The sequence below is a fragment of the Diadema antillarum genome, unplaced genomic scaffold, assembly GCF_040938485.1.
Source record: "Diadema antillarum isolate AM-2024a unplaced genomic scaffold, OU_Dant_1.0 seq00001176_RagTag, whole genome shotgun sequence".
NCBI classification, from domain to species: domain Eukaryota; kingdom Metazoa; phylum Echinodermata; class Echinoidea; order Diadematoida; family Diadematidae; genus Diadema; species Diadema antillarum.
Window position 1 is genome coordinate 229,865 of NW_027271979.1, and position 22,687 is coordinate 252,551.

The window sequence follows — 22,687 nt, forward strand, 5'->3', positions numbered from 1 at the left end:
CCAAGTATTGATTTGCTTTAGTGTATCTCATTTCAGTAGCTCCATCTCTCTCTTCCTCCTCTCTCTCTTCCTCTCCCCATCTATATATCACCCTCCCAAATATAATCCATCATTAAAGGGACTGTCCAGTAGTGATCGAGGTGAGTAGAAACCACTCTATGAGATGTCAAAGAGCATACAATTCTAAGGAGAATCAAAAGTTTATTTGATGAAAATCGGTTTTGAAATGACTGAGACATCTCAAAACAAGGTAAAAAAAAAAGGAGATCCTAATAAAAGTTGGGGCCTGTCAATTTTATTAGAATCGCTTTTTTTTAAATATCTCTGCCATTTCAAGGCCAATTTTCATCAAATAAACGTGGAATCCTTCTTGAAATTACATGCTCTTTCATATTTCGTAAGGTTTCTCACTATCTGACCAAAAAATGTTACAAACCTGAATCCTCACGTCAACCAGTACTGTATAGTCCCTTTAAGCTGTCAACTAAATTTTGTTTGTTGTTTTTTTTAACTTAAAGCTACTTTGAAGTGGTGTAACATTGTACATGAATGTAGACTCTAAATACAGCATGTTCCCTGAGACTTACTATTTTAATCATTACTGTACACAGTAAATGTAAATTGAACATTGATGTTTTGTACATGTGTCACTTAAGTTTCTTGGTTGTCTTGCACAGACATGGATTCATTCACACAGGCAAGGAAATGACATGCACTTGTTTCATATGATACTTTTTTGTGTTATCGACTGATTTCACCATCATCAGGACAAACCCCTTGCCCATTCACATGCACATTCACATATCAAAAAAGCACAACAACACACACACACACACAAAACACATGAACATATATACATGTATGTACAAAGTAGCTGCATACATACATTATGCTCTAACAAAAAGAAGAACAGAAGTCGCTGCAGAATTCATTAAAAAAAATCAATAAAAACTTGAATTCTGAGATAAGTGTTTTGATTGTCAAAGTACATGTATGTATGACTGTATAAATGGACATCACTTGAAATAAAGGTCAGTCTGCCATGCTGAGTCATTCATGATATTTACACAAATTTTATTCACAATGTGCCACTGGCAGCAATGCAACTCTATCAACGAGTCGAAGAGCACAAGAACATTTTGTGACCGGGGAAAAGACAAAACTATTGCAAGCTTTTGCTGCTAATCAACCTCTGTTCTTATTGAAGATAATGACCTAGGACATGGCATGTATCTGTTTACAGTCTCTCTGTTGGCTGCTGTAGACTGCAAAGTCAGAGCAGTCAGCAAGTCAAGTTAAGTGAATGCTTGAAGCGTACATGTAACTGATGTAAGCTAGGGGATGGAAATGACTTTCCCCCAACATATTTAGTTCTTCATCTACTGTACACAAGGTATAATTCACAGTGCTTTTATTTTTTGTGAAAAATTGCCAACCGTAACACAAACACCCTATATATTCTCTCAAACATGCAAAATTATTAAATTCTTACCCCAAAAGAATAATACTTATTTGTCATGTCTCACTGTAGTTCTCGAATGTCAATTCAATCACTCATAAAGTTGTCTCACAAGTCCCACATTGCAAAATACACTGTACATTGTATAATGCTCGCGAAAAATATGGCGTGTACAGTATCATATGGTCAAGAAGAAACCCTGCTTTACTGTTTGTTTACAACTGCTGCATCTGTTGCCTTGTCTACTGAATCACAACAGTTTGGAACACTTTCTACAGACAATCAGTATCACTCACTGATACAGTATAATGACATTTACTCTTGGATCACTCAACAATTACGCACTGGCCACAGATGCTGTCACAGCGTCCTCTAAGCTCACCCTATGTTGACAAGGCAGGATTTGTAAGATCAAGAGATTGAACATTTTCTGGTTCGCAGCAAGTGATGCTTGACTGATTCAGAATGAATTCAGAATAAATACAATGGTACAACGTAAATTGATTTCCATGTGTTAGTGAATGCCAACAAAATATTCTTTTTCAATCAGTAAAGTTCCAGTTTCTCTTTTTGATTTCCTATGATCATGCAGAACATGTGCAACATTGCTGTGTTTTCTCTGCAAATGGATCCTTGCTTTATCACAAATCTGTGATTACAATACCAAACTAGCACTTGAGATAAGGACTCGTATGTTTGGAGAGCTTTGTACTATGTACAAGTAAAAACCTCTCTTTAGAAACTTAACAAGGTTTCAATGCTAAATCATATTGATCAGATCTTCATGCATAATCCACATTCATTTAAGTTTATGACATTGACAGTGAGTGCAAACTTGCACTTAAATTGCCCTTAACAACACACAGTCAACCTCACAAAAAAATCACCTCCTTTTAATTTGAAACTTCTGCTAGGTCAGAGCTTGCGTCCCGACTGATCTGTTAAGCAATATCAAACCCCCTCTAGATGTCCGCCAAGGTGTACACTTACTGACTGTCATACAGTATCAGCCAGTCGGGAGGAAAATTCTATCACACACAAGGTGAGGTGTTCTGGCAACAAAACGTGAAAGCGCACTTGCAGACTACACAACACCATGGCACACCAAATTCGTTGTAATGTCTCAAACGTCAGAACTAACATAAAACTAGCACGTGTGAAATCCACATCACTCTTGTCAGTCTTTCTACAAGCAGCATAAGTGCAACTCTTAGCCGAGAGACAAGCATATCATTTAATTCTGGCAAAACAATACAAGTGTACAAAATTTGGCCCATGCAAACCATATCCCCACTCATATGAGATAACAGTGACGATAATGCTCTGATACTTGGTGGACATTCTGGTCCTTCAAAGGTTTCAAAATTAGAAAGCAGCAACTCCTACACCCCACTTCTAATCTTTTTCTTTTTCTTCTTCTTTGGCGATACATTCGAGTTGCATTTCATGCGACCAATGGAAAATGTTAATCATGTCCTTGATCGATTGTCAACAATAATGGACATTCATTGTAGAAAGGGGAATGTACAAATCAACCCAACTCACACTGGACTACAAGAACATGATGAATACCATCACACCATTAATGAAGATTGACCCTCAACTTGAAAAAAAAAAATGAAACAAAAAACTAAATTTCATTTAGTGCCTGGCAGAAGAATGTTAAAACTGGATATCATCTTTTGTAGGGAAAGGGCATGGAGAAACATATAAGCCATCATTATGAAGCAAGCACAATACAAAAATAGAATCACAAAATGCAAAAAGGAAGAAGATATGCAGGAAGAGAATGTCACAGCGACAGAAATGCAATGAAGCATCGCTTCTTTTTCATTTCTGATTATGCACTCAGTTACGCCCTTCTGCCAGGCACTCGCCAATCTCACTAAACAGAACATTCAGATATCCATGACGAATAGAGAGTTTTTGAGTCGAGAATGAGTTTCCCCTCTCAGCCTGATAGATCACTGGAATCAAACTTGTCCTGGTCATAGCTCTCAGCTCGCACCATCCTTCCACCAAACCATCTGCCATTGAGGGCATCAGCAGCCTTCTCTGCTTCTGTAGTGATCAAGAAGAAGAAGAAAAAAAAAAAGTTTCAGAAAGTTGAGAAAAATCAATCTATGTGATGCCTCCTTGTATGTTTACAGCACAATAGTGTTAGCGATGTAACACTTTTCAACAGCAAAACAACCGCAAAATATATTCGGGTATTATTTGGCTGTTTTTGATGGTATAAAGCTCTAGATGAATTCTCATCCTAAGTCTACCGATAAGAATATCCATTACTGAGCAAGTAGCATTCCACTGAAGTCATCCTTCTCGACAATCAATGATTTTAACAAAAACATGAACAAAGATTTTGAAAAAGGAGACAGGTAGTAACACATGCAATTATTGCTGTTATGAAAACTCTGTTAAAACATGACTGTCAAATGGTAGCATAAGTATAAATATCTATGTGTTGGAACTTCATTGAAGAACAAATGTTTCATGTCTCCTTTGATATGCCTGTGACAGATAAGTGAATCTTTTTTTGAGGTTGATTACAAGACTTGGTGTGCAATATGTAGCAGGAAACACAAGCTTTCAGCCCCAGAGGTGCAAATGACAGTCATTTTTTTTTCCACCCTGACTATACACATAATCACAGTCTGGCCAATTAATAATTATTAAGAATAGAGGTGGGCTATAGAGGGTGACATTTTCAGAACATGCTCATCACACCTTAGTTTGATGAATTTTTGCCTACTGACACCATTTTCGAAAAAAGAACGAAAAAAATGCAAAATCCGGGGTGCCCCGGCCGAAATCGTAAAAAATCCAAGATGGCCGCCGTTTCGGCTTTAAAAAGACATTTTTGGCCATAACTCGGCTATTTTTTGGTCTATTGTGATGATTTTGGTGTCTAACCCCATGTTTTAGGGGTCAAAGAAATGGATTATCATGATAATTTTAATGTAAAACCTAAAGTTCTACATGAAACTAACCTTTTACCCATATTCAGGGTTAAAAATCCTTGTCCTTTACCCCTACCCCAACCGCCATTTTTTGCACTTTTTTCTGCATTTTTTTCAAGTCATGTTAACTACCATAATCTTAATAACAAGTTCTAGCAATCTGTTTGTTTTTTTTTTACTACCGACAATACAGCAAGAAAAATACAAATAACTTACGGTATACATGTATGTGTCATGCCAATACTGGTCATGTGGCTGGTGCATTCAGAATGCATGATAACTGTGGAACCAGTATTGTACTGTATCTGCTTTATAGTGTCCATTAACATTCTGGTCCTAAGACCTTTAACAATATAAATGTATAGATATGATAATGAATATTCCTTCTCCTTTACCCCTACCCCAACCACCATTTTTTGCACTTTTTTCCGTATTTTTTTTTCAAGTCCTGTTAACTACTTCCATACTCTTTAAAATAAGTTCTAGCTATCAATATGGTGTTTTCTTGCAACAATACAGCAAGAAATACAAATAACTTACATTATACATGGTTTACATATGTGTCATGCACTACAGGTCTGAATACCAAATGTTTATCAGCACTACAAAGCAGATACAGTATAAGCACTGGCTTCTGTTACAATGTAGCATGCATCCTGAATGCACAAGCCACACTACACTGTATATACACTGTACCGATATGTGCATGACACATATGTAAACCATGTATAATGTAGGTTATTTGTTATTATTTATTATCATATCTATTTATTTACATTGTTAAAGGTCTTAGGACCAAAATGTTAATGAACACTATAAAGCAGATGCAGTATGGTTCCACAGTTACCATGCATTCTGAATGCACCAGCCACATACCAGTATTGGCATGACACATACCTGATACATGTATACCGTAAGTTATTTGTATATTTCTTGCTGTATTGTCGGTAGAAAAAAAAAATGGATTGCTAGAACTTGTTGTTAAAAGTATGGTAGTTAACATGACTTTTAAAAAAAGGGGGAAAAAGGGCAAAAAATGGCACTTGGGGTAGGGGTAAAGGAGAAGGAAATTTAACCCTAAATATGGGGAAAAGGTTAGTTTCATGTAGAAGCTTGGGTTTTTCACTAAAATTATCATAATAATCCATTTCCTTGACCCCTAAAACATGGGGTTAGACACCAAAACCATCACAATAGACAAAAAATATTAAGAACAGTTTCAGACAGAGTCTATTACACTACATCAGTGAGTGATACCTACAGCACACACATACACTATGATACACCCATTCACATCTATACACTGTAGAAACCACAGTGCATAAAACAAGCAATACTGATATATGTTGACATAGCACATACACCATAATTGCGCACTCTGCAGTGGAAGAGAAACCCCTTGGACTTTAGCACAGTCGACATATTTACACAATATCTCACTGTCTTAAAATGGTTGGCCAATACAAGTACATTTACAATCAGACTCAGAAAGTCAATGATTGAATACACATCTACAAGAAATACTAGACAGAGAGCGATAACTGATAAAATATTAACGACATCATGTCTCCTCTATTTCAGAATGACGTCAAGGAAAAATACCGCTTGTCAGCAAGACCATTATACAATGGAACCTGGACAAGTATGTCACTAAACAGCCTTGTGGTTCACTGTTTGCACAATCCCTCCCTTCTTGAATACATACATGATGCAAATACTCAGCAAAAGTTGATAGCAGTGGTCATATTCAGTACTCACCTCCCATTCCACATTCCATCATAGATAATTAATTTTGCAACTAAATAATTTGTTGTATCTGTATAACGGAGTTCAAACTGTTTTTGAAGTCAAAGACTATATTGCCATACGGAAGCCGATTTGGGCAACATCAGCCAGAATGATTCAGATTTACGTCTTTAAACCGATTCATGGAAATAGTGTTGCTGCTTTTCCCATTCAAAAATAGCAATACATGACAAACTGCCCTTGCCTTCAATTACATTAACATTTCTTCCTTCTTCCTTCATACCCTGATAGGGTTCAACGTATTCCTCACACAAAGGACGGTAAATATTTTGGTTCAAAGGTTGTCATTCATTGACTACACTGAGCCACCTCCAATTAGTTGTGTCGTCCGCTATCAAGTTATCGTCTCACACCGTGCGGCAAGAATAGATCAGTCTCTCATGAATGGGCAGTGTTTAGCACAGTGTGTTGACACTCACACGCTTATCAGCACCGAGGTAGACAGATAAACCTGCCTTCTCACCGATAACAACACAAAGAGAAGGGAATGAGACACCTGCTCCCAACGGATTAACACTCACAAATCTTGCAACCTCGTATTCAACAGCATATCCCTATAAAAAGTGCTAGTTTGCTTAACAATATCAAAACAAAGCCTGGGAAACATTTTCTTTTATGACAATTCTATTGTTTGGTGCTTCCTACAACATGCATCAGGGCTTAATATCAACTTAACTTCACAAGTGAAGAATGCTTTGTGAATTGACTTAAGATATGGATTATGTGATAATTGGATATGCACACAAACTGTGCAATCACCACATTTGCGCATACTACTTCTGAAATCACTGTCCCTATATTGTTTTGTATTTTTCCTCAATTTGAGTATATAGAAGGTTTCCAAAGTAAAATCTACAGCATGCTCACCTGATGGGTCAGAGAATTCCACAAAGATTTTGACGATGACCTCGGCATCCTCCTCCTCCCCTTGCCTCTCCTGATAGATGACCACTCTGTTGACCACTCCAAACTTTCCGCATTCTTCTGTGACCTCGCCCTCCAACTCGTCGTCCAGGTCCTCGACGCCCACCATATTGCGCAACACCATCACATTTGACTGCATTCGAGATTCATTGGAAAAGTAAACATTGGCACATTAAAACTGTATCATTGCAAGAAATTGAAAACCACAACACAGCAGTCATGGTCATCTGATACAAGCAGTATCCCTTCTCTAAGCAAATTGAAACCAATATTATCTCCTTTCTATCAGTCAATAAATGAAACTGAAACATAAACATACTATGTGTATTTCACTATCTCCTTTCTATCAGTCAATAAATGAAACTGAAACATAAACATACTATGTGTATTTCACATGTTGATGAACTCACACATACACTGTTCAGTGGTGAGACACTTTAGACTTGCGTTGAATTTAATCTGCATCTAGCTTCATATTATCCCTCTCACAATCATGCAAATAAAGCAGTATCACATCTCATAACTACAACATTTGAACATCTATCACATGTGAGCTGGATGAGGAGTCAATTCAAAGGACTTCAAATTCTAAGTATTACACTGACAGGACTTTGAAATTTCACACAACCAGCTTGAATAAGCTAATCTTACATTTGAACATCTATTCAAGGATAATCTTAACCATTTCCAAAAGGAAAAGCAAAAGTAAAGTTTATGATTGGCTAGGAAATGTAGTTTGCTTATCACATCATACATGATGCTTTATGCGATGAAGCACCACTCCCAACAAAAACAACTGTGCAAGCACTGTAAGTGGACTCGCCCCCCCCCCCCCCCAAAAAAAAAATGAAATAAAATAAAAGGGTGAAGTTCAAAGGGTCAAACTTACATCTGACTTCCTTAGTAATTTCTGCATGACCATGTGTCTTGCATTGCTGCCTGAGATGGTCATATTCTCCTGCTCACTGATGGTCTGGGGGAGCTCAGTCTCTTTGGGTTCCACTGGTTCTTCTTTGGCAGGTTCTACCACCGGCTGCATGGCCATAACTCCGGCCGTCAGGGCCACTGGTGCAGAAGTGATGGGAACTGTGCTTACCTGTGGCCTGACGGGCGTTACACCTGCCAGATCAAAATTGCATAATATTGTTTATCATAACATGCCATACCATTCATTTATGAACTTTCATTACACTTCAGGTTACATATCTAACCAAGTAAAATGGTCTGACATTTTGACAATTAATATTGTTCAAATCCAGATTGAAATTGACTAGTTGCACATAAATCGCTGCTTTCATTCACCACCATAGTGTGGGGGACACAGTTAACATTTAACTCTGACATTACCACTGGCATATACATTGTACAATAATGATACTGGCATTTTAAAGCATTTTAAAGCAGAGGTGTTGAGAGGGTTATTCCTTGTCTCAGTGCCTCACCTGTAATGACACCAGCTGCAGTGCTGGCCATAACTGCATGGGGCATGCCCAGTAACCCAACCTGGGGTGTGGCAAGTAGACCGGGAGCTGCTGCCAGGGTGGTGGGGTTGAGAAGGGAAGGAGCCCCCGTGCCGGCCATGTTGAGTGCCGCTGCTGCTGCTGGGGCTGTCACGGCATCCAACGCCTGATGAGAAAAAAGGGACAAGAGAATGGCGTCAAGATACTGCTACACCTCAGAACTGCCTGAATTGATATCTAATGCAAGATGGTTTGTCCCATATCCTCTCTCACAGTGTGATGAGGGATGATGGAGTACTATTGTAACAATGGAGTAAGTCAAGTATTCAGTAAAGTTCCCAAAGAGCAATAGGCCTACAGATAATGATTGTTTGCTTACTGCGAGGAAATATGCATGAGGCCTTCTGCTGTGTGCTTGTAGACATGAATGTGGCATGGTGAGGGTTGGGAAAAAATTCAACAGACCAACAACAATAATAACAAATAAAACCCCAAACAAATAACCTCTTATGTCTTAGAGTCACAACAAGATTCATCACCTGGCCTAGCCCCATATCGAAGAAAGGGGCATAATGTATAACTTACCTGTATCTTGGCAGTCGCTGCAGCAGCAGCCACAGCGGCAGCTGGAGGCAGACCTGTTCCTACCACAGCTGTGGGGACTGCTGTTGATGTAGGAGTTATGGCCTAGGGATGGAGGGGCAAGGCAAGAATTGGTCTGGTCATCATTGATGCTGCATGAAGTTTCAAATATGAAGCCTTGCTGTATCCTAAACCTTGTGCTTTCTAAAACCTTCTTTCCCTAGAATCAACACGATGAAGGTTTTCACACCATAGCTAAATGTACTCAAATAATTGAAGAATGTCAGAACAAAGGAAGATTAAAAAAATCATAAAATACAATTACTTTCTTGTATTTCTCTTAGTATGAAACATATCTGAGAGGGAAGGGTTAAGTTCATGAACATTCCAATTAGACAGTCAAACCTGTATGTACTTTGAATACTTACGGTTTATAGAAGACAATATTATGGCATGCATTATCACACAAAGAAAACAGCACTAACAAGTCAATGCTGACAGCCCATGTAACATAACTGAAGCTACACATGAGGTATATTCAAGCATTAAGTTGAAGAACTTGATATGCAGCAATGCCAGCAAGTGCATTAATTAACAAAGGATGGGATCATACTACTCATTCTAAGACCCCGTTTACAGTGCGGGGCTGGGCCGAGCCGCGGCCAAGCCCAGCCTCAATTGCGAGGCCGGGCCCCGCAATTTTGTCCGTTTACATTGCCTGGCTCGGCCACGCTTTTGATTCAAACCTTTCAATATTTTGTCGTAGTGGGGCTCTGCTTGTAAACAAATGCAATTTGGTATTGTCTGGTTTTCAGACCCTCTGCCAAATGAATTCCGTGGCGGCAAAGTCGCCGTTTGGGCAAAGGCCTTTGCCGAAGGAAAAAATCCTTTGCAGGACAAAATCAACTTAAACTATACTAGTTTTCGACGTTAAGGGGGTTAATATCCTGAACAGCGAAATAGTACAGGCAGAGGGTTTGGAAGCCAGACTAAAATTGGCCGCGCATTTGGCCCAGTTTACGTTTACACCGAGAAAAGGCCGGGCTCGGCCGCGGCCGAGACCACCTCCAGAGCGTGGCCAAATGCGAGGCCAATTTTGGCCTCGCATTTGGCCTTTTGCACGTTTACACTGAAATGAAGGTGGGCTGGGCCGCTGGAGCCGCGGCCGAGCCGCGGCCGAGCCTCGCACTGTAAACGGGGTCTAATAATAGACATGCGGAAGAAGCAGATAATAGCAGGGGGAAAAAAATGATATGACTGATAGCTATGAAAGACATCTCATGGGAACATACAGCTGTGTGATAGGTGTCACTTCTACACGTAGAGCTCTTATCACAAAATGCATAAGATAAAATGTGAGCATGCATCCCAATTAGATTTTGATCTCACACTTGGTGCAACCAATATGCAAGCTATGCATTATTTGTACGCTAAGCTAAAAACAAAAAAGGAAAAAAAGAAAATCAATTCAATTGACCAAGAAACCACATATGGCCTGACTGCCACATACTACTGTCAGTACAGGAGGAAACTCTAGTTCTACAGTCTAAAATAAATTTTCCATCAACCCTCACCAGGCACTCTACAAGCCATCTTTCAGTAATGTAATTCTGCCACAGTTTTGTTTCATTTTGTTTTGTTTTGTGTTGTTCATATCAATGTGTTTTCTTGAAGTTGAGATCACTCTACACATAGCAGATAAACTCTTCTAAGCATTCACAGACACACAAAAACACAGGAAGAGTAAATACATTGTCTTATTACATAACACACAACAGGGCTCAAATCAAAGACGACCATTTTGTAATTCATACATGCAAACCATTAGAGAGCTATCTGGATATGTGAAATATTGTAAAAGTGATACCAAAATCTACATACTCTGCCAACTCTCAGGAACTGGCCGCCCAGGTCGAAAAGGTTCATAGATGATATTGCATCTTGCGCTGATTGCATTTTGTCATACTCGATGAAACCATAACCTCTGTGAAAGAGAAAGTTTAGAGTGCTGTCATAAAGATCTTTTAACAGTATTAGTCTTAAATATGGCCCTTCCCTTTTGCATTCCTTCCCAAATAGCACAGAAAATGATATATTCCACCAGAATGACAAGACTATTGTAAATCTATAACATTTCTGTGATATATGAAGGTTGTTAGCCGTTAAAATTCAAATAATGAACCAAACGCTCACCGTAACGTATTCTGTGTACTAGGCACAGCTGCATACATTAATCCTCCTGTGGTTGTAATATGATACTTATACTTAGAACAACAGATATGCATGTTACAGCTGTCAGAAAAGAAGAATTCACTAGCTTCTCTTACTTTGTTATGAATGGCAAATAACAACACACAACTTACATGAACTACATGTACAACTGAGTGCATCACACAGGTCTGTAAAACTAGACTAGTAGTTTAGATTTGTAATTTTTTGTAGTACGAAAAAATTATTCAAATCTTAACAGTCAATTTAACTAAACAAATAAAGACCCTCTTGAGTTCAAAATTTACAGGAGGCTTCCAAATAGTGTTTCCTTCAATACCTAAGTGTTCTCACCAATTTTTCAAAAATTTGCATGCAAAAGGGATTGGCTGTCTTCAAGCAAAACAATGCAGAGAATGCATTTAGGGCAGAAACACGTACACAAAATGTATACCTTAAGCCATTCTGGTGGTAAAACAACAGTAAATCACATAACATGGGATCCTTGACTTTGCAATATACATGTGATTACTATGGGCACTCATACGAGTGCATGTAAGTTCATGGAATCCAACTTTCTCGTATTCTGGCATTAAATCTACAGTGTATTTTTCATCTCAACTTCATGAGGAGTAATGTCAGCATCATCTGCATAGTCCTCTAATTCACCATTAATTTCAGCCTTTTCAAGCAGCAAGATAATTTCTCATACCTTGTTTTGAAATATCACAGATAAAACTATAATCAATGACTAAACTCTACGAAGATGGTAACCTCATACTTCTATCTTTTTCCTTTTTTCTCTTTTTTTGTTTGGACAGGACACATATAGGTTTATAAAACCAATCCTCTAAACTCATTCCCTTATACAGACCTCTCAAATTCTCACAGTAAGTGTTCAGAAAAGACTTACTTGTGTTTGCCTCCTATCGAGTCTGAAGGTAAATTGCAGGATACAATCTTGCCGAATGCTTCAAAGACACTGTAGAGGAAAGAAAAGATGGGAAGAAATGAACTGAGGCACGACATGTGCACCTGTTAATCAAGAACAGAGTTTAAAGGGGGGGGGGGGGGGAGTCTTAACACATTACCCACAAAGTTTCTTCACATCTTTTTACCAGTCTTCACTCTAGTAGTACCTGGTAGTCTTCAAATAAATATAAATTTTGTGCATGCAAATGAAATATCGTAAGGTATCCAATTACTTCTTAAATATCATCTCAGAACAGTACTTTTACGATTTTGGGGGGGGGGCATTTTGGCCCCCCCCCCCCTCGACGTTTCGCGTGATTATTCCGCAACGCATGATGCTCTCGCCACAACATTTTATGACTTTTTTCTTTCAAGTATCGCGCAACTTTTTATACCATTTTGAAGCCACGCCCCTTTGAAAAAAATTTGTCAACCCAAAAATTGCTCAAAAACATGATTTAGTGTACAAATCCAACGTAAATTGTGTTTTTGCAATTAATTCATATAGACATAAATATTTTTACTTTCAATGGCTGATAATGATTTATTTTAGACTAATTACACTTTACAGACTTTCTGCGACAAATTTTGACTGAAAAAACAAAAACAAAAACTAAAAAAACAAAGAAATATGCAAGAAATTCAATAAACAATAAAATACATAAGAAATAATTATGAAGCCGAATTTTTGCTTCAATATTATTGTTGAGGATATTGAAAAGAATATGTTCACCAAAAATTAGAAGTCTTGGAGCTTTATTTTTTTGATTTATACCCAAAAAAATTATTTGTGCATAAATTAGCATGAATTAATTAATATAAAATACATAAATTAAAATGTGAAAAATCTAACTATACAGTCTTGTAGATTACATTGGCCTCTACCTTTGTGCAAATTTTTGCGAGGATCACGCGATCCATGACCGAGATCTGAAGGGGGGGCCAAAAAGGCCCCCCCGTGGTTTCAAGTCCCTCAAAAAACCCGGTGGGATTAGGGTTAATCAATCACCAATTGCATTTCTCACTTTAAATAGGTAAAGAAAAAAACTGGGAGGAAACACTAATAAGTACTGTTTGTGTGGAGTTGAACGTCTGCGATTAATTCTGGCCTTAATAACTGTGTAAAGGTTACTCCTTAGGAAGGTATGGCAATTGAAAAATGTCACTACCTGTTCTGTGAGAAATTGAAATAACTTGGGATAAGCAGAGTCACTACCATATTTTAAAAAATCCTCTGCTGACATATGGAACTAACAAATGCTGCAGGAATATATGAGGCAAAAGAGGGGCCTATTGAAGCAAATACCAAAAACCCTACTCCAAGCAATAGACCTTATGCATGTGATGTCACATGGCCTTGGAAACCGAAGCACGCCCTCACTCTGAGGGTAAGCGAGCACCCAACCGTTTGTGCATGAGCGCTCGAGGCCTAGGTAAGTAACTGCTAAGGCACTTGTTTCCTGCACTGGCAATTACTTATCTATTTTTTGCAATCTAATCGAAATCAGTTCTTGGAAAGGTAACTTAAACGGATCAAACATGACTAGACTCGACCCTATTGAAAATATATGTCACAGGCTAATCACTTTGTTACACTTCACGATTTCCATCATAATCTTAAACATGTGGGACTACAACAAATCTAGTCAATCACTGCACTACACGCTGAAACAGAACAATGTTAACTTTTTGATGTATCTTGCCTTCGATGTACCCGCGAGTGATTCTGCATAATATGCAGACAGAAAATCTGACATCTTTAGAAAAACAATCTAGAAGACTAGACCTAAACTCTATCAATTCGAGCAAAAAAACGCCACACTAACATGTTTGTTTATTGTGAGAATGAATATCCTCGAGCATTGCTCGCTTGTGAATTGCCCTCAGAGTGAGGGCGTGCTTCGGTTTCCAAGGCCGTGTGTGACATCAGTACATAGGGTCTATAACCTGGGTTTACAAGGGCGACTGGCAGCAGTGAGTTTAATGTGGGGGGGGGGGGTGGAGGGGTCCGTTTACTTCGTCAAAGGTGTCAGTTAACCCCGCAGACAGGTCTGCCTCCCCAGCTAGCAACTTTCAGCTGTGAGCTCGACAGACGAGAGCCTAGCAGTCATGCTGGCAGCCCCACTCCAAATCCTACTAGCAGGTCTATTCATGACAGTCTGTGACTACCACAGGCAGGAGGAGGTGTGTGGGCCCCAGGGATGGGGCCCCAAGTATCAAACACAGAAATGACACCACAAGCGGGTGAGACAATGGAGGGCCATGCCCACTGCTGGCCCCAGCCAAACAGTGTGTCAGGAGGCTCCCCTCAGGGCAGTTGTGTGGCCAGTTGACACGACATTTGCTCCTGTCAAAACTGCTCACGTCTCCTTTTCTCCAAGGACTTGGGGTTAGGGTTGTGATAGGGTCTTACGTTTAGTTTGATGTGAGGATTAGGATTAGGGTTAGGGTAATGTTTGTGGGTAGAATTTTTTTGGCTTAGCATGCAGATATTTCATGAGAGCAACTGTCGCAGGAGCAAATGTCATGGAACCATGTGACCAGCAGGGGCAGGGGGCGAGGAAGTTTCAGACTCAGCAGCTTAGTGCATGAGTATGCATACAGGGCCGACCTACCTCTTGATGTCATCTGCTGACAGGTCTCCATGGATCGATGTGACAAATATCCTAGGCGTCTGCTTGGCTTCCTCCATGATCTGGTCTACCACAGGTTGTGCCTGGGGCATGTTGCTAGGACGGCCAACCTAACAGAGAGCAAGAAATGGATAGTTCACAGAATTTGAAATTCTACCAATCTACATACCCATTCCCATTCCTGCCTCCCAGGGCTTTAAATAGGGGCTTGCATTACTGGGCAGCAATTCATTCTCCTAGGGAAACAAGTAATACTGTACACAACCTTCCGACACCTGCTTATAGGTACGTGCACATAATATAAATGAATATCAAGAGTATATATCTGTAAGGCGGTTCCACGCAACATATGTTAACAATCTGATGGCAGACTTTATCCAATACCAATACACTGCTGGTACTTCTCATTACGTTGAAGAGGAAAAGACCAAAACAGAAGCTTTCACTGCTCTCTCATCAAGCAAAAAAAAAAAAGAAGGGGGGGTGGGGGGAGGGTGAAAAAAGAAAAAACTAGAAATGTCGCTATGGCGACTGATGCCTCCGCCATAATGCATGATTCTCCCAATAGGCGTATAGTACAATGTCTTCACAATGTGTGATCCATGACAGTTTCACATAACTGGCAAAATATTGAAATGACAGGTTTGTCAGAAATGTCTTGAACTGGGTTTGCTTTAATTTTCTAAGAGTGCAGGTACACATATTTGGGGAATTGAGAATTTTTACTTGAATTCTGACAAACCTTTTTATAAGTTTATGCATTGAGTAATTTCCAAGGTATGAAGAAAGAGTGTAATGACGGTACAAAATGGATTTTTTTTTTTTTTTGGGGGGGGGGAGGGGAGGGGGCATTGAAACCTGGCCTTTGACCCTTAACCTTTGACCTTTGACCTTCCAGCTGGAAATTTCCAAGAGAATCCCCATTAGGTAATGCATGTAATATGTTTTGAAACTAATAATGCAAGCATTGCATAGATATACTAGTATATGAGGGAAATAGTAAAATTTTGAGGAGTTGACCTTGACCTTTGACCCCTGACTATTGACCCATGACCCCTAAATTCCCTAGATAATCCCTGCCAGTCAGTACATGCGCATGTACTAAGTTCCACAAGGATACATTGAACCATTTGCGAGAAAAGTGATATTGCAACATTTTCACCTAACCTTTGACCTTTTGACCTTTGACCTTATGACATGAAACTCTCTCTGGAGAATCTTTACGCAGTAGTTCATGTCCACACCAAGTTTCAAGAAAATACCTTTGGGCATTGCATAGATATGGGGGAAACTGCAACATTTATAGCATTTGACCATGACCTTTTGACCTTTGACCTCTTGCCAATGTCACTAAAATCATATCAACTAATTGTCCCATCATACATCATCCTTGGACCAAGTTTGGTGAAAGCTGCTTCATCCAGTTTTGAGTTATCACGTAAAAAGATAAATTTTAGGATTTGACCTTGATCTTTGACCTTTGACCTCTGTCCGATTTCACTGAAAAACTAATCAAGTAATTGTCCCATCATACATCATCCTCCAACAAAGTTTGGTGAAATTTACTCCATCCAGTCTTGAGTTATCGCGTAAACAGATACAATTTCATGATTTGACCTTGACCTTTGACCTTTAGCCGATCTCACCCAAAATCTAATCAAATAATTGCCCCATCATACTTCATACTTGGACCAAGTTTGGTAAAATTCCAGTAAATATTACTCAAGTTATCGCGTAAACGAAAGCGGACGGACGGACGTACGTACGGACGGACGGACAACCCGAAAACATAATGCCTCCGGCACCACTTCGTGGCGGAGGCATAAAAATCACCATTCGCATGAAAACATGTAATAGGTTGGTTGGAAGGTTATCAATCATTAACTAACTACAACTTGGAATGCAACTCTATCCACTGCTATTCTTCAGTACAACTTGTCTTTCGACATGATTTACTACTGCTAAACAAATAGCTGTTTTAATGGTAGTCATACACTATCTTTACAACATAAAAAAATTGCTTTTACTTAAAATACCTCTCATATTGATTCTGCAGAAATTGCCCAAGTATGTACAGTATCTGAGTATCTTGAGGTCCTGAATGCAGCATAGCTTCCTGTATGTTGTTCATCTTAACTTTCATGTTGACACAATATCTAATGCTTAACAATAACCTTATCTATGATTCCACATCATAATCTAAAAATATTTTGGCAGTACAACATCCCAAAACATAACACGTTTTTAAAGACTCAGTAGTGAGGTAGTGATTGAATCTATCTCAATTTGCTGCCCACCTAGATACATTTGAAAGTCCATGAACAGCACCCCTCATCGAATATGCGCATCGAAATGTACGCTCATTGGTAACGGTCTATCCCAGTCAAGATTCTTTGTGTGTACTTTACCTCAAGATCAATAATAAAGCTGTACACAATTCGTTACTGGAATTCTTGAATATATCCTAGCCAGGTTAGCCTTTCTAATCCATGGTATCCCCACGGTACCAGGCCTTTATGCCATTTCACTCCCCAGCACCAGTAAGCTCCATAGTATACTGTTTCCAAATACAGTTGAGCCTCTCTTATCCGGCCTCCCTTTATTCGGATCTCTCTATTATAAGGACACAATCTCGCCGGGAATTTTTTTTTTTTTAAATAAAGCCATACGGGAGGAAAGGGGGATTCCCAACTCCTTGAGAACTCCTACACAAACACACATGAATTACATATTACTTCCAACATGACTGACATACATATTACATCAAATTTCCTTCCAAATTGCTTACCTTCAGACATTTTAACATCCCCAAACATCCCCAAATGTAACAATGAAAAGGTTGCAGTATACACATTAATACATGTGGTACTACAATGGGCTACAGTATCTGTCACAATAAAGTTTCACCTAACGTTTCACCTAACGTTGGTGTCGTGAAAAATGTCCTGGCTAACGTTAGCTAACGTTAGCGATCGATACCTAACGTTAGCTATCGATACCTAACGTTAGCTATCGATACTGTGGCTAACGTTAGCTGCCAAGCTGGCACCTAACAGTAACGTTAGATGCCAGCTATCTCGTTTGTGAGTTGGCTCGATGGAAACTCGTGCACCGGACTCGAGTACTAACGTTAGCATTTTCTCGGTTCCGAAAAGCAAATTCGCAATCGTGATTTTTCTTGTCTCCTTTCGGAACGGAAAACTCGGAAGCGCGGCGGCGGTGCCGCACGCTTGGACCACCACTTGCTGGTCGCGTCACAGAAAAGGTTAACTTCTTCCAAATACTGCATTAGATCTATGATAGTAAAATCTCAGACCTACGTTGCATCATGCATAATGACTGTGTAAGAAATACAATTAATATTCGATAAGCTCACTCGATATCTCGGTCCTGAAGGCATCGAGAATCCGTAGTGCTCGCTCGATTGAGCGTGGTGGACAGTTTACCATTATACACGATGTGACGCTCCTGCGGAGCCTGCGATGCATGGATTATGGATTGAGCTGCGAGCATGATCGTGCCTTGGCCCTTGTATCATTCCTATTGTACGTTACAGCTTTAAGGCAGTCTGATTGATGCTTTGACTGCATTCGACTGTGTAGCTGTGACTGTTAGTACACTTGGGCTTCCTAACATTAATGTTAGACCTCTTCGTAGGATAGCTGTGTACCGTGTGTTTATTAGAGCGAGTGGAGTTTGGACACAGTACCACAGCACATACACAATGTCTAATACGTTATGCATAAATTATTTGGTAGCGAACACGTGTTGATGTCGATCTGTGAGCTGAAATTTCATTGCGCAATTGGGTAGCACGCGGCGCACTGCACTGCTCGGCCCACGTGGCAACCTGTAGTGTGTGTACCTTGACCCAGAGAGGCGAGACGCCTCTCCCTGCTTGACCGAAAGATCGGTCTGTATCTCCATGGTCGGGAAAATTATGTTCATGGGAGCAGAGACTGCAGCGGGCTTTACGGAAATCCTACGGAGGGGAACAAAAAAGCAAAAAGATCGATGAAATAATAATTATAATGCATGAAAAAAATAGAAAGAATTAATAAAGAAAGAAAGAAAAGAAGACTCCGGATAGACGGATCTTTTTATTCCTATGATGCAATCACTTGGGCTGACGTTAGCTTTAGTCCTATTCTAACTACAGCTTTGCAAACGTTAGTTGTTTTTTTTTTTATACATTACGTATAACCACGCTCAAACACACACACACACATGCACACACACACATCCATCCACAAATCTCATTTGGTGTGCATTGCAGAGAAATTTCTTTCTTTCTCCCGTCCCTACCTTTTGTCAGATAACAATAATTAACTAGCTAACGGCAGAATGAGGAGACAGCATTGAACAGGACAGAGCAACTCTCTCTTCTCAGTCCAATAATTAGTGTCTGTAAATGCATAAGCGATGAAAGCCTAGGCCTATATTCAGTCAAAAAGACTTTTTTAAAATGAATTTGCAAAGAATTGTGTGTAACTACAATGGAGCGTTAGTCGTAACGTTAGCTAACGTTAGCTAACGTTAGTCTATTATAATTCTTTACAGACACTCTCTCTCGCTCTCTCACACACACACACATACCACATACAACATACAAAAACAAAGCTCATTAGATGTGCACTCTGAGAAATTTCTATCCCTCTCCTGCATCTAACGTTAGCTAACGGAAGTTTGTTGGTTACCCGTGTCAGATAACAGCGAGCTCGCAGAAACGTGTTTTTTTTTTAATGAGAAAATATTGGACAAAGCACTTCTTTTTTACCATTATTTATTAAGTATTGTCAATAAAACGCATTAGCGATGAAAACTAGGCCTATATCATTTTAGTCAAAAAGGGAAACTTCTAATGTGCATTCGCAAAAGAGTACTAAGTAAGTAAAAACTAAGTAAAAACAAAAACACGATTTTCCCGATTTCACGTTGAATATTCAAGATCATGAATTATCGGAAAGGAAAAAAAATTGGCAATATCTCGCTAAATCATTTCACGGATTCCCCGTGTTACTCTATCATAAATACTGTATTTATAAATTCACAAACCTATAAGTATAAATAGCCCTATAATGTAACGTAATAATAATAGCGTAGTATACAATAAGTCGGGTTAACGTTAGCTCAGACTAGTCCTCAGAATACGTTTGTGTATTGTAACTACAGTGGATCGTTAGCCCTATGTAATTGAATGAAGTTTGATCCAGCTTGATCTTTGTAGCGTTTGTGCTATTGTCGGGGAGGTTTTTGGTACTCTGTTACGTGATTTGTTTGCTTTGGTGTTTTTCTCGAGTGATGATGGTGGTCGTGTTTCTGAATGTTAACATGAAAAAGGCTACAGGATCTCAGTGATGGGGATGATAGTGATGATAGTGTACAGCATACGTGGCATACTTATTTCATTTCTCACTCTTTTACTCTTCTTTCCCCTTCCAAGAATGATTAAAAGAAGATACAAACACCTCAACAAAAAGCACACAAATACAACACAAAAGAACAAACACAAAGAAAAAAAGAATAAGGGGAAATGCATAGAGATTGTATGCGGTCTCTTCAGATAGAAGAAACTTGACACCCCTCCCCAATCCTTGTGATTTTTTTTTTCCACAAAAGCAGGTGCTGGACCCCAGGTGCCAGACAAAGGAATGCACGCACTGGGGTTCTGGTAATAAACAGCGTGTATCAATTAGCCTGGAAATGTCGATCCAAGAATTTTGCAAAAATCACCATTTTAAGCAACATAATTATTTTATAGCCTTTCTTTCGGCTCATGGTAGAAATATCAGTCGATTACAGGGTACTTATTCGAGTACTAGTATGCCATAACCATGAACTGCCATAACCATGATCGCTAAATGCCACGTTGTATTATCGATCATGGTTATGGTAGACTTTCTGATTTCAGTGAGGGGGAAAGAACTGGAATACTTAAAGAGAACGAGATTTAAAATCAATTAAATTGAAAAAAAAAATGAAAAAGCCTGAAAAGAACGCATGACTATAGCAAACAACAATTGAAGACACCTCCCCCCCCCCCCCAAAAAAAAAGTGTTGCACTCGCTTACACAAAAGCTCTCTTGACAGATGAAAGAATACTTTGGCATAATGAATTATGTCGTAATGTGTTGAGCATCTACGCCTCATACGTCGGTGAGTTTATTTTAGGTTTTGAAATGGTAAAAAATAAGGAAGATTAAAAGTAAAACAGTCAAAAGTAAGTTCCCGCGTCGACAGTAAGCCTTTCCAACTTATTCAGAGTATACCTCAATGTACATGTATACTTTTATAAGTGGAGACGTAGCAAATAATCAGATCATGGTGAATGGATATTTCGTATCTGTTAAATCACGCGAGCGTTGGTAAACGAATTGCAGTTACTTGAGCTAGTATAATTTCTGTTTCTTCATAATCTAGAAATGAGCTATCAATTTAGTCATGTAACCCATGCCTTACTTTCGAAGCAAAATCTAGTTGTCAAAGACCTGTGTGAGGATCTCTTTCAGTCCGACTTATGCTGTTTTTTGTCTACGCTGGACCATTGTCCGATGTTGAAGCGATGCGTGAAAATTCTCCTTTGAAATCGGCAGACCTTTTTTTTTTTGTGCAAGGGCTTTTGTTTTGTTTCTTTTAACGTCCGAACGTAATTAGCTGGCCCAGTTACAATGCAGGGAGTTATACAGCTACTGAGCTAGTGACTCTTTCGACTTTGAAATGTCTTTTTGGAGCGCAGAAAATTCTTTTTGTTCAGACAATAACTACTTTTGCGGATGTGCATCATCCGTCGTTCGTACGATGATTATTTTTTCCACACGTTGCGCAAGTGTAGTACTATTTGCTATAACTCAACGAGAAGTGATGCAGCTATTGCTGCTATATACCAAAAAAGGTATACTAGGTATACGCAATACATCTAATACGGCGAGACTTATCTTTGCTGAGACACACGTCTGATGAGGCGAGACTATGAAGTACGAACAGTGGAAGTGGATGCTTCGCTCGCGGCTACTGTTCGTAGTCTCGCCGCGTCAGAATTAATACTAGTAGTATTGCTCCGCAAAGACAAAGTCTCCTCGCCGCATCAGTGGTCAGCGTTTTTAAACAGCATAGACAATATTACAGCAGAGGTGTAAAACGTTTTTTGGGATGACGTGTAAACAATGTGGACGTGTGTGTGAGTGTAGGGGGGGGGGGGGGGGGTCAGTAAATAACAGTGCAATCTTCTGTCTTCATCATGATAGGTATAAAACAAAAATATGCAGTGTAATGTGCATGTGATAACGCATTTCTTCACTATCTCCGCAACGCTTGCAACAGCACGAGATTGCCATCAACGCTGTGCGTGTGATAAACGATGGTTCAATCTGTTCGTGATACGAGTATTCAAGGGGGGGGGGGGGGGCGGGTGGAAGGGACGACGCTAAGTCATGTTCATCAGCGAGAATATTATCAAGGCGCGCGGAATGTCAAAACAGGGAGGTACGTTGTACATGTAGTTTCAATATAAGTTTGGCAAAGTTAATTGTATTGTCTTCATGTCTCTTCTTAAATTCATAAACACTTAGTTTGTAGTGATGTTCAATTACTGTTTAAATGAACAAGCACAGCAGAAATCAAACTTAAAAGTACAATGTATTTCCGTATTGCCTTTCTTGTATTTCATTTAATTACTGCATGTAA

General features: G+C 39.3%; 1 protein-coding gene across 3 annotated transcripts in view; it reads right to left on the minus strand.

The window, feature by feature from the left end:
- Positions 1-1,638: 1,638 nt before the first annotated feature.
- LOC139744454 (poly(U)-binding-splicing factor PUF60-like) overlaps positions 1,639-22,687 on the minus strand; it is a 56,226-nt gene continuing 35,177 nt past the window's right edge. The window contains exons 5-12 of one of the 3 annotated variants that reach the window (XM_071654890.1): positions 14,987-15,114; positions 12,313-12,381; positions 11,073-11,175; positions 9,195-9,296; positions 8,592-8,775; positions 8,039-8,268; positions 7,093-7,282; positions 1,639-3,520 (exon numbers count right to left, since the gene is read on the minus strand). In XM_071654890.1, the coding sequence (XP_071510991.1) occupies positions 3,411-3,520; positions 7,093-7,282; positions 8,039-8,268; positions 8,592-8,775; positions 9,195-9,296; positions 11,073-11,175; positions 12,313-12,381; positions 14,987-15,114 (1,116 nt within the window). In that variant the 3' untranslated portion in view covers positions 1,639-3,410. The remainder of the gene's footprint in view (positions 3,521-7,092; positions 7,283-8,038; positions 8,269-8,591; positions 8,776-9,194; positions 9,297-11,072; positions 11,176-12,312; positions 12,382-14,986; positions 15,115-22,687) is intronic. The other 2 variants (XM_071654891.1, XM_071654892.1) reach the window with 2 other exon arrangements.